The following is a 19,458-nucleotide window of genomic DNA, read 5'->3' on the forward strand; positions in this document are numbered from 1 at the left end:
ACCTTAACACAGAATGTATATATAACATAAGATAGTGAACATTTCCTACGCAAATCGTAAAAGAACTGTTAAGAATGATGTTGACATAAACAAAAACAGCAAACAAGTTTAAAACACTGTCCCTTCAGGCTGATGTCCCTTCAAGGACGAGAAGGACATCAAGTCAATGCCTCACGAAAAAAAAAGGAAGGGGGGAAGGAGGAGGAGAAAGACAATGTTCCTCTCCTCCACTTATGCTACAGAATTGTAGCAGATTATAGCAATGAACTCCTGCAAGCTACTATGGCGAACCTTTTTCGCTCCGAATAAATTATCATTTCCTGTGAGCTTCGATCTGATTTTATATCTACCACAAATATTTTATTCATGAAAAAATTAAGGAAATAGCAAGCAACATGTCGATTGTCAAGAAAAATGTAAATATTGCACAAAAGACAAATGGTCTCCGAATGAAAAAACGAAAAATAATAGTCGTCCCAGAGATAAATCTAATACTCTAATATATTGCTTGCGTGCTTCTAAGAAAATTCTGTACAAAAGCAAATTCAGAATATCGGTAAGAAGAGCACTAGAAAATGACACGACAACATATTTATGGAAATTAGCCTTGTCGCAACGATAAAGGATAGATCAAAACTTGAAAATACGTCACAAAATAGAGTGATCTAAGGGAAAATGATCACTATTCAGATTTACATAATTCCTATCAGCACATATCTCAAACATTTAACACCATCCACAAAAATAAAAATTAGATTTATTCTGGACACTTACTTCAGTTCTTAAAAATATAGGAACACGAACCAATAAAACTGAATACCTGATTTACTGTACATATGTAAGATGAACCATAATATTTCTTATTCTTTTCTCTTCATTTCCTCCTTTGTTTTCGAAGACGTGACCCAAACGAATCTGCAACGGAGAGGGGAACTGTGTCACCATCAAGGATAATAACTAAACCGCCGTCTCTAATTAGGATGTGAAAGATTGCAAAAGATGTCATCCCCATTCTGGGACAGCAATCTCCGAAATCCTTCGTGAAGAATGACAACATAAAACTCGTTAATTACAATCCCCAATTTTTTTTTCATCTCACGACATTTACGGAATACGCTGAAGGACAGGTGGGATGAAGGATGGGTGTAATTTGGTTGTTTAAAAGAGTCCATTACTGGAACACACCTCTGGTATACTATGAAAAAATTTAAATCACAAGATACACCCACACACATTATACATACATACATATACATACATATATATATATATATATATATATATATATATATATATATATATATATATATATATATATATATATACGAGTATATATATATATGCATATATGTTTGTTGTTGTGTATATATTATATATATTATATATATGCATATATATATATATAAATATAAATGTATGTATACATATAATTATATATATATATATACCTGTATATATATATAGCACCCCTACTTCCATACTTTATTTAGTGTGAAGTTCACCTGTTTTCCCGTTGTTTATTTACCACAAAAATACGCCCCAAACACAAATGTGTTTATAAAACTTAAAACGATGTAATATTTAAATAATAACAGATAAGTTATAAATGAATAAGCTTATATCAGTCGCGTATTTTTCCTCCAACCTTCTGATTATTCATAACTAGTGTTCAAAACTTGATAAGCACAAAAGAAACCTACCTGTGGATTTCTATTCAGAGAATAGAAATCCCATTCACGTGGGTAAACAACAAACACTCATACAAAATCTTTCCTATCACTGCAGTCTTACTCGGACCATCATAATAAATGAAAATAAAAAGAAAATAAACACAATAGCAAGCTTCCGCGTTTGGGTTCTCCCAGTTGCAGAGCGAAGCTCTCAGCCGAGTGTTTGGGCAGCTCCGCAGCCTCGATTCAGAATTCTGCTCAGCCTGGAAACAATTTAATGAAGTTCGACATCATCTTCTCTCTCAGAGATGAACCACGCTAATCCTCGTAAGTTTTATAGCCATTTTTTTGGCAGAGAGCTCCTGAGTGTTCATCTACTCCGACGACGTCTTTAAATACCTGAAAATTGAGGACATTAAATTAAAACGGCTCAACCAGATTCACACGATATTTGAGAAGGCGAATTTAGAGCAGCGAAGAGAGGCAGTTTGTTCATCTCGCCATTATCATAAACAACACCTGCAGGTCCAGTGTTGCTGGTGAGAAGGAAGAATACTGCAGAACAGGTGAGCAAAGGAGGCAATTAACGAATGGGTGGTCGGCAGACGTTGGTTTGCTGTTACCGTGTACTTGGATTTTTTCTCTACCCTGATTCTCAGATGCAGTTCTCTGCGAGAGAGAGAGAGAGAGAGAGAGAGAGAGAGAGAGAGAGAGAGAGAGAGAGAGAGAGAGAGAGAACACATTGAAGGACAGGTTCTGTGACTGACTTTATAAACTATATAACTAATATTACCAACAAAATGCGCTCATTTACCTAAAGACAATAAACAAGTCGCTGTATATATATACACAATCCAATATGAACATGAAAACGAAAGAAATATAAAAGAACAGTATTTTCAATTCGAAAATTTTGCAATACAACGACCAGCACTTCAAAACGTCACTTTAGCAGATCAATTAAACATCGATTCGGAAATTTTAGTCTGCAAAAATTCACCACAACTAGAAAATCAAAAGGAATTCTGTAAATTCAAATTATTTGATGGTACGCAGTAACAAGTTACACTGCAAAGCCATTCGCTTACGTGCAGTTCTAGCAAGACAAAAGATTGTTAACGCTCTGAGCATGGTTTGTGTTACGGACACGCAAACCTTTTGGCGCATGTTGACTTCCAGCCTGTATATTAGAGCTTAAGCGACGTTTTGAAGTGCCGTTCACTGCAATGCAAAACTGACGCTTTAAATTACCGTGCTTTTTAGTTTTCTGTACTTTGTCTGTCCGTCCGCACTTTTTCTGTCCACCCTCAGATCTTACCAAATTACAGCAGGGCTGCAAAATTGGTATATTGATCATCCACCCTCCAATCATTAAACATACCAAATTTTATTTTATTTTAGGTTAAAGTTAGCCACGATCGTGCGTATGGCAACAATATAGAACAGGCCACCACCGACCGTGGTTAAAGTTTCATAGGCCGCGGCTCATACAGCATTATACCGTGACCACTGAAAGACAGATCTATTTTCGGTGGCCTTGATTATACGCTGTACAGAAAACTCGGTTGCACGAAGAAACTTCGGCGCATTTTTTACTTGTTTTCCATTTTTTTTTCATTTAAGGCCTTTACTTTCCCCGAGGCCCTCTGCAAAATCTTTAGGCGAATATAAAAATAATATCTAACTAATAGCAGTACATAAATTTTAAGCCAGACAAAAGGGAATTTACAAAAATGTTTTCTTGACTATTATCAAGTCTGTCCATTTTTCTTTTACGAAGTCATCCGAATTACCATCCTTTTTCCAACCCCCTTCACCCTCTTGTCACCCATCCCTGAAATTCCTGACCAACTTGTTTTTGGCGGGAAGGAGGAGGAGGAGGAGGAGGAGGAGGAGGAGGAGGAGGAGGAGGAGGAGGAGGAGGAGGAGGAGGAGGAGGAGGAGGAAAGTCGAAGGGGACGAGGGGAGTACAACGACCCTTGAACCATAACTCGTTTCCCTCAAGGTGGGTGTGTTGCCCCCATGCCCACACCAATGTTACCCACCCCCCACCTCCACTAATAGTAGACCCCTCAGGTTGTGCCCTAACTATTCCCTCATCTAAGCTCATACCCTTAAGAACCCGCATTCTCCTACCCGGCTCCCCTCCTAACTCTCTCTCTCTCTCTCTCTCTCTCTCTCTCTCTCTCTCTCTCAAAATACTGTTCCTCTTCAAATTTCCTCTCAAAATTTCCCCCCACCTTCATGAAACAGAAATGATCAAGGCATAAGCCATATAGCCATAGCCATGGTAGTCTCAATAACGACTTTCAGAGCGACAAGTCTGAATTAACGAAAGCGCATCATCATCAGCCGACCTTTATTTGACAAAGAAAATGCAAAATGAACAGAAAATGTGACCCTTAAGGCTGCGTTCCGCCGCAACGAACTCATCTTAAGATTATTTATAAATGACGACTCAAACGCCTCGCATCCAGTTCGACAAAAGTGTCCCTCCATTAGCTCGTACCAAAAGTCGTTACAGGACCGGAAAAACAAGTTATGCAAAACTCCCAAACCCATTTGGAAATTCGATCAAAATAAGCCGCGGCTGCTCTGTTCGACCCTAAAAAATATATACGTATAAAAAACACATCTTACCAGAAGTGCCTTCGATATCATCATGTAAATATTGACCCTTTATCCTTCCATTTGTTTACTTCCATCTCCTTGCCGGGTTAAGAGCTACATTAAAGAAATTCTATTCATCTCGATATTCTTAACACGAAATATACAAGAATTATGAAATCTTACCTCCATGGATTTCATTCGTCCTGCTGCCAGGCGATGTCTGTTTTAGGAGCAAGATGTCTGACTTCTACAACAATCTTTTCGACAACAAAGTATTACAAACACAGACTGCGGCAACTGAATGAAGCAGTTTGGTAATAACCTATAAACCATACATCAGGCGGCGTGGTTGTAAATGAACTATGAATTCATTCCGTACAGAAAAAAATTCCCATTCTATCTTTCCTTACTGTTACCTAGTAATTAATCTAGCCTCATTCTGAAAAATTTTTTGTTTTAAAGGGCAACAGAAATAATAAACGGCGGGAGAATTCCTGAAATGAAGTAATAAAGAAAAATCTCCTTTGTTATCCATATACAGTAAGAGCAACAAGCATGTAGCACTCCGATAGAAGAACTGTCAGGGAGAATAGACAGAGCTTATAACAAACACCTTGTGCAGACAAGACAATATTTAAAAAGGAATATTACATCTCTGAAGACCTGTTCTAAAATGCCATTACCCTCGCATCGTAATTCTGTTAAGTTCCACGTGTGCAAATAGGTTTCCGGTGTTCCTTTTCTACGAATCCCTCATATTTGTGGTCAACAGACTGCATCTTCGGACTGGTTTTTATGTCGGGAATTAGTTTGTCTTGTGGTATCCGAACTGTGTTAACCCAGCAGTTTTTATTTGGGAACATTTCAAGTTACTGAGAGACTGTACCTGTGATACTTGAGCAAAATACTTCTCTGTATCCCTGTATCAGCCAAACTGAGATCCCGTATAGTTTTGAAAGGATTAGCAAATAAGTAGAGAACATTTCACCAATGAAAATACAATTCTCACATTATTCCACATTCTTGTCTATAACAAATTTTTACATCTCTCTGAATAAGAGAACCAAGACAAACACTAGTATTCTACGGAGAAAGTTACCCAGCTTTCAGCTTTTAAGTTCTCTTGCTTAGATATACGCGTATGGTAGATCTCAAAAATCGAAGTGTATGCCAATAAAAAATCAAATAAATTTATTCCGTAAATACTACTAAATTGGAGTGTTGTCTTTTTTTTTTTTTAGTAAGAGACATACCACAGGTGATGATTTTGAACATTCACTCTCACTGATCAAGTACAGACAGCAAAAGATTATGAGCAATAACACTGCATCTCGAAGTTGTCATAAAACACGAAAACAACACAATTAAAATAGCTTTCCTCTTCCCCATCAGGAGTAACACACGTCGACAAAATGTGGTTGCTACTGCTGGTAGCAGCTCAGGTGACCAGCGAGTCCCTTGATCCTACCAAGCTCCAAGCGCGCAGGTTCAATGTCGTCCCCGTCCACATCTACGGCCCGACCCTTCCAGACATTTATGGACCCGCCAGTCAAAGGAGAAACTTCCTGGAACACATCCTCTTCGATTACAGGTGAGTACTCCATCACCATAGCATTCAACGAATGCATAAAAATGAGATAAATGTGTTCATGATATACATAACAAGCCTACTACTATCTAGGCCTATATGTTCAACTTTCTATAACTCCTCCTACAGAGTGTCGCCCGAAGAAGTGAACATTCGGCACAAGGGACAAAACCCTATAAGCTATGTTCCACCCCCGGTGGCAGCAGCCTACGTGGCAAACCCTGCTAAGGAAGATGTAGATGACCCGGGATTCATTAGGGGTCATATTGAATCTCACCCAGCCCAGGTCCACCATTCGTGGAGACCTTACAGTTTCGTAAGTGATTTCGTGGTTTTTGTCTGTACACAAACACACACACGCACATACACAAAGAGAGAGAGAGAGAGAGAGAGAGAGAGAGAGAGAGAGAGAGAGAGAGAGAGAGAGAGAGAGAGAGAGAGAGAGAGAGAGAGAGAGAGAGATTTTTACAAATATTTTGTCAATGGATGTAAATACCATACGTACAAAATCGGGGAAAGCAATACGGGGAGGATTTCAAAAATTCATGAGTACAAGAGAAGAGGAAATAATTGAACCACACACACAAACAAACACACACACACAAACACAAACACAAACACACATATATATGTGGGTGTGTGTGTGTGTGTGTGTAGTATACACAACCACAGAGAGAGAGAGAGAGAGAGAGAGAGAGAGAGAGTCTGACCTTTTTTCCTTCGCAGAGCGAAATTTTCAATGACGACGAGGAAGACCAAGGCTTCGACAGAGGGGCTGTTGAATCAGTACCTGCCGTGGCCCAGCCTTACATCGCCGAAAATACCATCCAAGACGATGTACCTTTTTCCAGGGCGGAAGTTGAGGCACCTCCGTCATTCCCTTCAGTTTATTCATGGGGTTACGAGGATGAGGTAGGAACTCAAATATAAACCATAGGTCATTGCGGTCAAGGAACATGAAATATAGAATCTTCATTAAGACTATCCATGTTTTTCTCAAAATGACCATCATATGAGTATCTCAGCATTCACTAAAGCCTCAAAAGAGAACATCCTTTGTAACGGAAAGATTACTCAACGCCTAAATCATTTCTTATGGCTAATAAGAAATAAAAAGGAATACTTGGAAACCTTTTTCTCTCCCAGGCCTAATAAATACAAGCAAAATCCCCATTCCCTGTTTTAGGACTAAATAATCAAACTTATAACAAAAATCTCCAACAATTCAGCTCAGCGAGAATTTTCATACAAAAAGCAATTTCAGCAATCTTAACATTTTAACTGACTTTTGCCCAGGACCTTAACGCAGTTGTTATGAATGCTGGCTATGAAGACTTCGATGACAACGACAAGTATGGAAGAGCCGGCTACAGGGCCTCTGTCGAATCACCCCCAATAAGGAACGAACCAGAGGACCCGGAGGAATCTTACCCCATGCCCTCTCAGGTAAATAACAAATAGCAAGCTCTTTCCTTCACACTGGACTACACTGTAATATTTGAGACAAAGATTCATACAAGCCCTTTCCTTCAGAGAGGATCACTCAATAACATTTCAGATATAAACATGTATACGTCAACAGTCCGCAAATGTATCAAAACCATTTCTTTTTCAGCTTAATTCAAGACCATTCGGCCACTTATCTGAAAGTACATTAGGAGCAAACATAAATGCCGGTGATGATAATTTTGGCAATTTCGACTCAAGGGGGTCTATGGCAGGAGGGGATCTTGTCAGCTACCAAGCAAATATCAGGAGCCAAAATGGAGGTAAATAATACTAATGCATTAAGTCAATTGAAATGCAAAGAAAAGATAATATATATATATATATATATATATATATATATATATATATATATATATATATATATATATATATATATATATATATATATATATATATATAAGCCATTCACTATGTGTATTTTATATTAAAGTGTACATCCACAGATACCTAAGAAAACTTCATAATATATTCAAGGGACTAAATCATCCTCTGAAAACAAAAAACGGAAAAATTAATAAGCTACTGATCTACAACCTAACGAGCATAATGCTGTTTCTCTTCCCATCAGATTATAAATTAGTGTGCTACTATGGAGGGTGGTCCGTATACCGTCCAGAGCCATTCGACTTTTCAGTAATGGACATAGATCCTTTCTCCTGCACCCATCTCATCTACTCCTTCGCTGGCCTGAAGGAAAATGAACACACCATCCAGGCTCTAGATGAAGAACTTGATATCGTTAAAGGTAATGAGGGCATGGTTTCTGTTTATCGCTTAAGTGCCCTATGCACTGTATGCATAATGCAGGTCGGGCGTTACAAGCCTGCCAATTGGCATGGTACAAAAACTAATACCATCTAAGTGTAATATTTGGAAGTCAAGAATTACTTTAAGTCAACTTTTTGTGTTAGAAATCACTAACCTTTTTCTGGGTTGCAATTTATGATCAGGCTGGGGTTAGTGATTTCTTCGCCACACAACACACAGTTTGGTTGAATTTTTTAAACCTGATTACAACTTTTACAGTATCTCGGTAACTAACGTGCTCTATATAAATAACTAAACAAAGTAATTCGTCTGTAACTTTTCACCTGTATTTGTTGCTTTCACTAAAGGAGCCTACAGAGCCGCTGTTGGACTGAAACAACAGAACCCAGCTCTGAAGGTCATGATCGCCATTGGTGGATGGAACGAAGGTGGCAAGAAATATTCAGCAATGGCTTCCACAAAGGAAAGGAGAGACAAGTTTGTTCAATCTGTCGTCAGTTTCCTACAGGAACACCACTTTGATGGCCTAGATCTTGACTGGGAATATCCAGGTGAGTAAAGCTACGTCAGTTCTATGACCTGAACTTTTCAAATACAAATATAAATGTGGGCAAGCAATTTCACTGTTTATCATTCATCTATACTTTTTAAGCAGTCACAGATTCCCTTTCAATCACCCACTACAGAGGAAATATTAAAAGACATTGTTATTCCACCGATACCTTCCAGGAGCTAGTGACCGAGGTGGCAGATGGGGAGACAAAAAGAACTTTGCCGATTTGGTCGAAGAGCTCGCAGTGGCATTCAGGCCTCATGGATGGATCTTGTCAGCAGCTGTGTCACCTGCCCGGTAAGTTACTTTTGTCTGGCTATATCAGTATCTTAGAGAGCTAGTCCGCACATTACCTGCCATTGTTACCTAACCTGTCATGGGATACTATAACGCGTGTATTCATTTTATGAATTACATAAATAAGACATGCATGCACCATGAACTATCAGCATCTGCTGACCTAGAAGCTATATGTTGTCTTACTACGTTTACTCTAATGAAAAAACTGAAAATTACAAGTTTATGCATGCTTCACTACACATCACAGAAATGAATACTATTTCATCATGCCACAATACCTAAATTTCCTATTTTCAAGGTTCCGAGTCAATGAAGGCTATGATGTTCCTCGTCTGGCCAAACACCTTGACTTCATCAACATCATGACCTACGATTTGCGAGGGCCCTGGGACGGCAAAGCTGACCACCACTCACCCATTGTGTCAAGACCAACTGATGCCTGGGCATTCAAGACTCTGAACACGAAAGATGGTATCAACTACTGGGCAGAAAAGGGTGCTCCAAAGGAGAAGTTGTTGCTGGGCGTTCCCTTCTATGGACGATCTTTCACGCTGTCTAATCCCAGCGACAACGGCCCTGGGGCTAGGGTGAGAAACATCAAATTCAAATAACCGTACTATGAAACTTAAGAAATATAAATTTCATGCTTCTCAAATTCAAATAATCTGAATATAAAATCTTAGGGAATACAACTATATGTAGACTATAGTCTTTTGAGATAAAAATGTCTTTGTATACTAGAGCTATACTCTTGAGACCAAAAAGTCTCTGAATACTAAAATTACAACGGCAATTTCTTAACTAAATACCTGACACCCTATTTCAACTAGGAACCCACATCTAGCATGTTAGTAACCCTATTTCAACTAGGAACCGACACCTACCATTTATTAATCCTATTTCAGCTAGAAGCATACATCTAGCATGTTATTACAAATCCAAGATGGAGCAAAACAGCAATAATGATTTATGCTTTCAAATTTTGCCAACGTATAAGTTTCTCCTAAAATTTTCCTTTCCCATATACAGGTCAAGTCAGGAGGCAATGAGGGTCAGTATACTCAAGAGCGTGGCTTCTTAGCTTACTATGAAGTCTGCATGGAAGAAAGGAATGGAGGATGGACATTCACGCAGGATGCTGCTGGGGGTCCCTATATGATAAAGGGTGACCAATGGGTTGGCTATGACGATACGGCTTACGTCGCAAAGAAGGTAATTACACAAACTGATTCAAATCTTTGTGCTTACTCCTGGTGTTATGTTGGAAGTTCATAAATTAATTGCATTTACAAATGGTTGCATAAAAAAAATCATCAACCTTCAGCATTTTTTTAAAATGAATTTTGCATTGCTTTGTACAAGCATATTACTCAAACACACAATACCCCAAATCAGATGGAATTGGTCAAGAATGAAGGCCTTGGCGGTGCAATGATTTGGGCCATTGACCTTGATGATTACATAGGAGTCTGTGGAGAGAAGTGGCCCCTTCTGACTACCATGCGTAGAGGTTTGGGGGTAAAGGCCACGCCAATTGCACCAGGTCCAATGCCTCAACCCGCACCGGAGCCAGCACCAGAGCCAGCACCTGAGCCAGCGCCTGAACCAAAGCCGGAACCAGCACCTGAGCCAAAACCAGAGCCAACGCAAGAGTCAAGTATGAGTTTATTTAAAGATTGTTTTTTTTTTTACTAAATTACAAAGTGATTCAATGCAAAACGCCGTTTTGTGTTGAAGTGCTTTTCAGGTTTTTTATGTGCTCTTCCGCATCTAAGCTAAGCTTCATATCGCAAGATTAGTCTTGCGGTCGTTTCCATGGTTTTTTCTCCTCTAATCACCATTTCATTTACATCTTATCCTGTTTTGTAGTTACTATCGGCACTTTGTTTTCATCATGTTACATCACTTCTCTGGCGACCCTTAAACTTCCGACTGAAGTTACTCGAAAATATTACCCAACAGAAGGCAGTTCTGCTTTCGTTTCACTCCTGAGTACAAAATCCTAGTGTGTCCTCTGCATGTTACTGAGTTTTTCCAACGCCTTTCGTCCTTGTAAATATGTGACCCTTTCCTGCATGTCCTTACCTCTCTATACAACCTACAAAATTTATTGCAAAGAAAAATTACTTCATGATGTTATCAATATGTTGGAAGAGGAAAAGTATTTTGTTTTACAAGTGTTTCTTTTACAATTAAGTGTTCAGAGGAATAAACAATCTCATCCAGCAGTTCCCTCAAGAAACAAGCACATTTCAAAACCTTATACTGGAAACTAAAACATTCAGCCACAAAACAAAAATAAAATAAAACACTCGATTAGAAACACATTCCAACACGGTCTCCTCTCAGCACTAGTAGTTTCTTCTCAAAACTTGAAAAAATCCTCACGGCTGGGAGTAGTTTCCGTGGAAGTTAGGCTGTGCAGAGCATTCCTCCTGCACCCTAACAAGAGACATTAACCTCTCAGCAACAGAAGAAGGCTCCCCAACAACAGCGGTTCCCGGAGGAACAACTCTTTTGCCAACTACGCTCGATCCTACACAAGCCACAGCAGCACCTAAATTCACATGCACAGGTGAGTAAAAAAGATAATTAATAATTTTTTGGTCCTTGGTACCTGCAATTTCTCTGACTTATGCCCCCAATTACAACAAACAAACGTCAAGTAGCCTACTTAGTATTTTATGTTTCCTTACTTCAAACTCAACTTCCCCTTTTAGTTTTACAAATTACGGGCCAGTTCAGAGCATACTCTAAGGAATTACATTCACGGGCATTTCAGCAGCTACTGATCATTTTTAATCGATGTCAGGCGATCAAATGAATGAATTTCTAACATAATGATTCACTGATTCATATAAAGTTCTAATATTTCAATCATAAGGAGATTTAAAACATACTTCACAATACGATAAAGCCAATTATAAAATATAAATCCAAAAACAACTAAGTTAAAACATCCGTTTTCATCTTTATCCTAAACAAAGGACAAGGATTCCATCGCTCTGCAGAGGATTGTGCCGTTTACTACCTCTGCGACGCCTCTCTTATTGCCTATCAGTTCGTCTGTCCAAATGGTCTAGTCTTTGACACCGCCAGGCGCCTCTGCAACTGGCCCAGGCATGTCAAGTGCGGAAAAGGCTACGCTGCATTAAGTAAGTCGACAAACTATAAAACCTCCTCTGAATATACTGCATTTCCTGAGCTGTTTGTCATTTTACAGATGACTGCCATATGAAGGTCATATATCAACACTCCCCTGGAAAATTCAAAACGTTGTAAATCATCTACAGGCCTTCAGTCACTCACACTTTAACTAACATCTCTTTGGATGACAACTTTTACCCAAGTAAATCTACACTGAAATTTTGAAAAAGTAGTAATGTATTTTGAACTCCTATACTCACAAGAGGGATGTCTCTTTTTTCCTAACACCTCAAATAATTCAATAAACAGAATGTGTTTCCTTCACATGAATCAGTATCTAATCTCCGGAATGCACTTTACTTTGAATTATGATGCACGCTGTTATTCCCAAACTCTGAAGAATGCATAACAGTCTTGAGTACCATTAACACAAGTTTTATAGAACCCTCGATATCTGTTTATCATGCATGTCACTTACTTTCTTCTCTAATAACTCGGACCTGACCGGCAGACGAAAACCCTGTTGCATGCCGCGAGGACGGCCTCTATAACGACGCCAACGACTGTCGCATGTTTGCACTGTGCAACAACGGCCAGGCGACGAGGTACTCCTGTCCCTATGGATTCTTCTTCGACACCACCAAAGGTAAATGGATATGTGACGTCAACGACATCAGTTCTTGCGAAGTCACTGATACAGATGCAAGGAAAATACAGTACAGGAGAAAATAACAATAAATACAATCCTCAACCAAAGACACAGAAACAGAATACAAATGGAGATACAAACTGAAAATAAAGTTCTAGGAATGGATGTTTTCAAAATGGTCAAATCCTGTAAAACAAGATACAGCAACATGATAACGCACATGACAATCCACAAAGGTCTTACCAAGTAATATCAAGCTCTGGACAAAATTCCATTGTTACATGAACTAGAGTTCATAACAGCAACCTAATAACAAAGAGACACACGCTGGAACAGCGATAATTCGGCAAAATGTCTTTGAAAACATCCTCTGTCGACTTGTAACACCGTATACGAAATGAATAAATGTGAGATTGACGGTTCGTAAATACTCTCCAAATAATATAAGCAGATAAGTGCTACATCCATACATAAAAGCTAAAGGTCTTCAACCTTAATTCTGAACGCAACACAATTCAGAAGACTAAACTTTCATAATTTAATTGCCACATTTATACTTACATTACTAATAACTTGAGGTTTGGTTTAAGCACATTATCATCAGAAATGATACCACTATCAATAAAATTATAATTTTTACTCCTATTCGCTGCAGGTGTTTGTACGGAAGATGGACAGAAATTCTGCCTGCCCGGTAATTCTTTCAAGATTGAGGGCACTTACACACCGACTCTCAAAACAGCAGGTAAGCAATGCAATGGTTAGCCCAAAAAAGTTTTCGTAATTCGAGGAAGTTTTTAAAAATTGGTAACTGAATTAAATCATTTAAGGAACTTATGTGAATAGATTTTGCTAATTTTACCATTCTCACCACATCTATTTATATAGTAGCAACCGTCAAGAAACAATTTCACCGCATATAGTGAATTCAAACATCATGGAAACAGTTTGAGTAAAATAATAAGCAAATAAGAAAAAATCTTATGTAAACAACTCTAATCAAGCTGAATGACTAACAACTTACGAATTGGATTTCAGGCGAAAACAAAGTGATATGCTATTTCACCAGCTGGGCATACTACCGACCTGACCCTCATAAGTATGCCCCAGAATCCGTGGATCCTTCACTGTGTACTCATATCCTCTACGCTTACTCTAAACTGGACGGGTACGAATTGATCATGAAGGCCTTAGATCCTTACTTGGATTTCGATTACAGTGAGTGTTGTGGTTCTGTTTATTTATTAAACTTCATACAGGTACTATATTTACTGTGGATGTCTGATTCGTCACATTAAAAATATGGGGTCCCTCACTCAGGCCATTGCTAAATATCTCTTTATTTCCAATTCATCATATTCTGAGGCCAGATATGGGGATGCATACTGTTAAAAATATAAAGAGGAGCTTCGGCTCCAGTCCATCAAATCAGATTTCAGAATTTCATAATTCACGTGAATTATCAAATACTATCTGTGAGGTCGAACAGCTTTCATATAATTCTTCGACAACAACCAAATCTTCGCAGATTAATTTAGGTATTCGATTCCTTCAACTCTCAAACCTCCGAAATCTAGAAGCAATGAGACCTCTAACCAGTTCAATTCTGTGTTCCTTAGGTTTCTACCAACGCATTATATCGCTAAAAAGTCGGGCACCATCACTGAAGGTGATGCTTGCTCTCGGTGGCTGGGTCGACTCTGTTGGCGATAAATACTCTCGCCTTGTGAGCAGTCCTGCAAACAGAACACAGTAAGTCATTAAGTTTGTATGCACACGTACAATATATATATATATATATATATATATATATATATATATATATATATATATATATATATATATATATATATATATATATATATATATAATGGGGCATTTGGCTGTACGCTTGTATGTCTACAAACATGCATGTCTGCAAAAATTATTATGTTTAAACCCAATTATACATGTATATATATAGTAACGTATGCTCTGTGTCTATTTCCCTATGCAGCAAGTCGGAAGTCTGAAGGGCAATAAAAGATATCTACTGTATATAAAAAAAAAAAAACTTAATAATGAGACATGATTTGAAAAAAAAAAAAACTATCAAAGGCAAACAGCTTGAACCCTAACCCTCCGTGTAAACAAAAGGTGAACGATTTAAAAGTACACCCGCTATACGTTCGAGCACTTGGAAAAATGCCCAAAAAAAAAAAAATCTAATCGGGCTTTCCGTTTTCCTTGAAGGTTCGTTCAGCACACGACCGATGTTCTAAAAGCCTACGGCTTTGATGGACTGGACTTAGGATGGATGTACCCCAGGTGCTGGCAATCGGCTTGCTCGAGAGGACCACCATCGGACGTGGCTAATTTCGCCTCGCTCGTCAAGGTAAACATAACAGGTCTTTTGATCTACAAAAGATAAAAAATATGAACTAAGGTAGATCACAGTAAATATTTTATATTGATAATTGAATAAGTAAACACATTATACAGATAAAGCCTATATGTATTTGCATAGTTTATCTTGGGGCAGCAGGAATATTCGTCATTCCATAATTTCTCCCAATTTCTTCCTACAACAGGAGCTTAAAACAGTCTTCAACGTGCAGTCACCGCCTTTGCTCTTATCTGCTGCGGTGTCGCCTGCAAGAAACATCATCGATAAGTCTTACGATGTGCCCACCCTCTCTCGATACCTGGACTTCATCAACGTCTTGACCTATGACTTCCACGGGGCATGGGAAGGGAAAACAGGGCACATTTCGCCCCTCTTCTTCCGACGGGATGACAGGTGAGTAGCGGCTTTACAACATTTCGAAATTCCTTCTCGTACTAATAAGCTCCAGTGTTGAGTTTCAATTGCAATATGCTCCATTACTGAGTTTCAATGGCAATGAATGTAACACTTATTTGCATTTATCAGTCAGTTTATACCTTATACAATATATATGGAGTAGCGTGTTGAAGTTATTTTGAAATCTGGAAGTTAAGGCCTCTCATCCTTCGCTTTTCTAGCATCAAATTCTTACAGCTGACCTTACGTGACCTTTCAACACCTTACAGATACGAGAGCCAGAACACGGAATATGCCCTGAAGCACTGGGTATCGAAGGGTGCTGACAAAAGCAAACTAATTATGGGCATTCCGTTTTATGGTCAGACTTTCACCTTGGCCAACCCTGCTCAAAACAGCCTTAATGCCCCAATCACCGGGCCAGGTGAAGCCGGGCCCGTAACGATGCAGAGGGGAATGATGGCCTACTTCGAAATCTGCAAACTAGGTGAGTTCGGTCAGAGGAAGTTATGGCATATCTCTGTAGAACTGGGGCATCTCCCGAAATGAAAACAGTTGCCGTTGCACTGCTTTATATGGTTCTAACACAAATTTTTCCACAAATTTTGCATAAGCTTTGCTGTTAAATAATCATTGCAAAAGAGAGAGAGATTATGACGACTCATCTTTCACAGTAAGATCACCTGGCTGGAGCAAAGCCGTGGACCCCTCAGGGGCCATTGGTCCATTCGCTCACGAGGGCAACCTGTGGATCAGCTACGAGGACCCGGCCTCTGTAACTCGAAAAGCCAGTTACATCAAGGACAATGGGTACGGTGGTGCCATGGTATGGGATCTTAGCTTTGACGACCGCCTGAACGAATGCTGCACGGAACCCTACCCTCTCCTGAGGGCGATCAATCGGGAGCTCAGGTCCGTGTCGCATCCGCCACCCAGACCTGGAGGAGGAAACTGCGCCCGGCCGCCCGCTGAAGTCACGCCCCCTACCCCAATCAGAACAACGACCTACGCTTCAGGTAAGGTCAGAAATAATACCCTGTCACATTATTCATGTGATCTATTTGTATCATCGCATTACACATGACCACACCACAGATCTAGCATCAAACGGAAAGATTAAAAAAAAAACATATTTGCAATGAACCCGAAAAAACAACTCTTAAACAGGTGAGACCCAGTAAATAAATAAAACATTTTTCATCACACAAGTTCTCGATGGATGGATTCTCTGGACGTGAAAGGCGTCGTACCGTGTACTTTTTAAACAACAAAATTAAATCATTCAAAGACCATAACTTACGCGAATAATGAAAATGTGTATACAAAATACAGGTACGAACCCGAGTGTTCCCACTCACAAACAAATCATCTACTTTAACGGATATTGACATTTCCACAATAAAGACAGCAGAAACAGAGACAATGGTACACAAAGCTACGTCACTTGCATAAAAAACTGTGGACAAAATGCAACACGGCAGCATACCTTTTATGATATCAAAGCTTTTATATGTCATCATCTTTAAAATTTTCAAACAAAAAATTGTGGATTGTAAAACGATACCATATACTATGACTTGGCAATCCAAATCACTTCTCAAGATAATTAAATTTGTCTTTTATTTAATATATGCAAGAAAATCTGACTATAAAATACAAAAAGAATCTGATCTAGAATTATAAATGTTCTTTAAAACTTATAAAATATGGAATTAGTTGCGTTTTAACTAACCTTAGCCTGTGTGTGAGGTTGAGGGAAAGCATAAGATCTACAAACATAAGCCCCACTTTCAAAAAATCCTGATTTAAATCATGAATTTTTTATCAATTCCGGCTCTTCTCTTCCAATGGTCGCTGACTGATGATGGAATAACCCAACAGACAGTAAGTGAGAAATTATGTGGTCACCTGTAACGTCCGTCCTGAAAACTAACGCTTATCAAATGGTTGGCGGTGCTGATTTGGTGTGGAAATGCCACAAGGGAACTTTATTGTTATTTACACTGAGTTTCCTATAGATTTAAGTCTCAGAAAATATAATGAAGTTAGATTGTGAATATATGCTTATCATTTATTTTTCATTTCTTACAGTATACGTAATACTGTTTCAAGCGCATGTAAATGCGAGTTCTGATAATCACCGATAAACGCCAACTACTGTACAGTGAAAGCTGATCTTTCCAGAACAGAAGCGTATATTCAAATCTGACAGAATTTATATTTCTAAAATGGTAAAAGGAAACATTCCTGTGTCAGAAAAACACTCAAAAATTATGCAACAAAAAGTGAGGTAGTCTACACGCTGCAAATGGTTCTTGTTTGTGCGGCAGCAGCCTTAATGTTTTCTACATACTGGTGCCTTCATTTCAAGCCCCTATATGTATGGTTGCCAACTGTTTCCTAAAATACCACCTTGATGATGAGCTCCTGTCAGGAATCACCTGGTAAAACGTCCAGCGGGTATGGCATCTTTTCTCCGTCTCTTTGTCGACCATCGATATATAAATAACCCGAAAGGTAATGGAAAAAAGACAAGAAGGTAAGGTATGAACTGATGGCAATCATTTAAATGTATCCCTACACTAAACATAAAATTAGAGATACATTTAAAGGTTATGATGACTACACAAAAAGTCACTTGCTCACTGACCCTTTTGTTAATACTGGATAATTTCAACGTTAGCTACTCAAGCAAAGTATTACCATTTTACAAGCTAAAATTTCGTATATTCTTCATCCTGTTGATTCAAGGATCAACGGTCAAAAAAAAATTTATAAACGTGTATGAATACATGTTTCTGAATACATGAGCGTAAACAATTATATGCAAGACCCTGAATAGAAAATATTTGCGCAACTCCTAATGTACCAGCTTCTTTATGTCCACCTGCATGCTTTTTGTTTTATGTGTATTTGTGTCTCGTTTATTGTGTCTGTATTACCTTACCTACGTCTAATACAGTCTCGTTTATTGTGTCTGTATTACCTTACCTACGTCTAATACAGTGTGTTGTTTTGCTAATGTTGCTACTTGTTGCTGCCTTATAGTTTGTATGCTTATCACGGGCGTTTCATTTTATTAACTTATGGTGCACCCCTTTGTCAAAAAACAAATGAAAGAAGAGTTATATTAAGTGTTATCAGCTTCAGAAGGAAATTTGGTCAACTTTCTGAATGTTAAATATTATTTGGAATTCACCTATAGTGCAAAACAGAACTTACAGACGTAGTTCATCTCCTTCTATAGCATTTCAAATTACTGTAAAGAAGATTTAAAAACTATACTGCAATAGAGTTTCAATCATTAATCTCTTTTATCTCTTCTCTCTCCCCGCCTCGTTTCCATAACACCCAAAAACGATGCAAATGCAGCCATTGGAGGGCGACCCTCTACAATCATTTGGGACACATTCAACACTTCTTCGAGTGGGACAAAAGAGACAACTGTCCAACCCTGGATGACCAGCTGGAGACCTTCCACCTCCCGACCCCAAACCACCTCAAGACCAATCCGAACCACCTCCAAAATTCCTGCAACAACTACGACCACACCTGCGACGACGACTTCACCCTGGTGGTTACCTCCAAGCACAACTTCAACCACTACAACTACCACCACCACCACCACCACCACTACCACTACCACCACCACCACACGTCCATTTGTTCCATCATTCCCACAAGGGCCTACCATTCCTCCTCGACCACAACCACCGCAACCACAACAACCACAACGACCGCCACAACCACCACCATCCGTGGATGGTGGAAAGCAGCCAGGCGACAGGTGCCACGAAGGGGAATACCATCCTAAACCAGGAGACTGTGAATCATTCTACAGGTAAGAAGGTGTTATATACAAACCTGTAGACCTTGGCTTCT

General features: G+C 39.0%; 1 protein-coding gene and 1 long non-coding RNA gene across 6 annotated transcripts in view; one reads left to right on the top strand and one right to left on the bottom strand.

Moving 5' to 3' along the window:
• Positions 1–19,458, bottom strand: part of LOC136838800 (uncharacterized) — a 412,093-nt gene that overhangs the window by 282,033 nt on the left and 110,602 nt on the right. The window contains exon 2 of one of the 2 annotated variants that reach the window (XR_010853112.1): positions 821–915. The exons of the other annotated variant lie outside the window; for it this stretch is intronic. This is a non-coding gene — a long non-coding RNA (uncharacterized lncRNA). The remainder of the gene's footprint in view (positions 1–820; positions 916–19,458) is intronic. 2 annotated transcript variants of the gene reach the window in all.
• Positions 1–19,458, top strand: part of Cht10 (Chitinase 10) — a 113,382-nt gene that overhangs the window by 68,896 nt on the left and 25,028 nt on the right. For 3 of the 4 annotated variants that reach the window (XM_067104366.1, XM_067104369.1, XM_067104367.1), the window contains exons 2-23: positions 5,673–5,871; positions 5,998–6,184; positions 6,595–6,780; positions 7,165–7,314; positions 7,484–7,637; positions 7,946–8,122; positions 8,493–8,696; positions 8,875–8,995; positions 9,297–9,585; positions 10,028–10,210; positions 10,394–10,655; positions 11,466–11,573; positions 11,986–12,153; positions 12,657–12,791; positions 13,450–13,539; positions 13,833–14,012; positions 14,414–14,546; positions 15,027–15,168; positions 15,365–15,573; positions 15,846–16,063; positions 16,251–16,592; positions 18,949–19,417. In XM_067104366.1, the coding sequence (XP_066960467.1) occupies positions 5,693–5,871; positions 5,998–6,184; positions 6,595–6,780; positions 7,165–7,314; positions 7,484–7,637; positions 7,946–8,122; positions 8,493–8,696; positions 8,875–8,995; positions 9,297–9,585; positions 10,028–10,210; positions 10,394–10,655; positions 11,466–11,573; positions 11,986–12,153; positions 12,657–12,791; positions 13,450–13,539; positions 13,833–14,012; positions 14,414–14,546; positions 15,027–15,168; positions 15,365–15,573; positions 15,846–16,063; positions 16,251–16,592; positions 18,949–19,417 (4,286 nt within the window). In that variant the 5' untranslated portion in view covers positions 5,673–5,692. The remainder of the gene's footprint in view (positions 1–5,672; positions 5,872–5,997; positions 6,185–6,594; positions 6,781–7,164; positions 7,315–7,483; positions 7,638–7,945; positions 8,123–8,492; positions 8,697–8,874; positions 8,996–9,296; positions 9,586–10,027; positions 10,211–10,393; positions 10,656–11,465; positions 11,574–11,985; positions 12,154–12,656; positions 12,792–13,449; positions 13,540–13,832; positions 14,013–14,413; positions 14,547–15,026; positions 15,169–15,364; positions 15,574–15,845; positions 16,064–16,250; positions 16,593–18,948; positions 19,418–19,458) is intronic. The other variant, XM_067104368.1, reaches the window with a different exon arrangement.

This window comes from Macrobrachium rosenbergii, chromosome 5 (genome assembly GCF_040412425.1).
Source record: "Macrobrachium rosenbergii isolate ZJJX-2024 chromosome 5, ASM4041242v1, whole genome shotgun sequence".
NCBI classification, from domain to species: Eukaryota; Metazoa; Arthropoda; class Malacostraca; order Decapoda; family Palaemonidae; genus Macrobrachium; species Macrobrachium rosenbergii.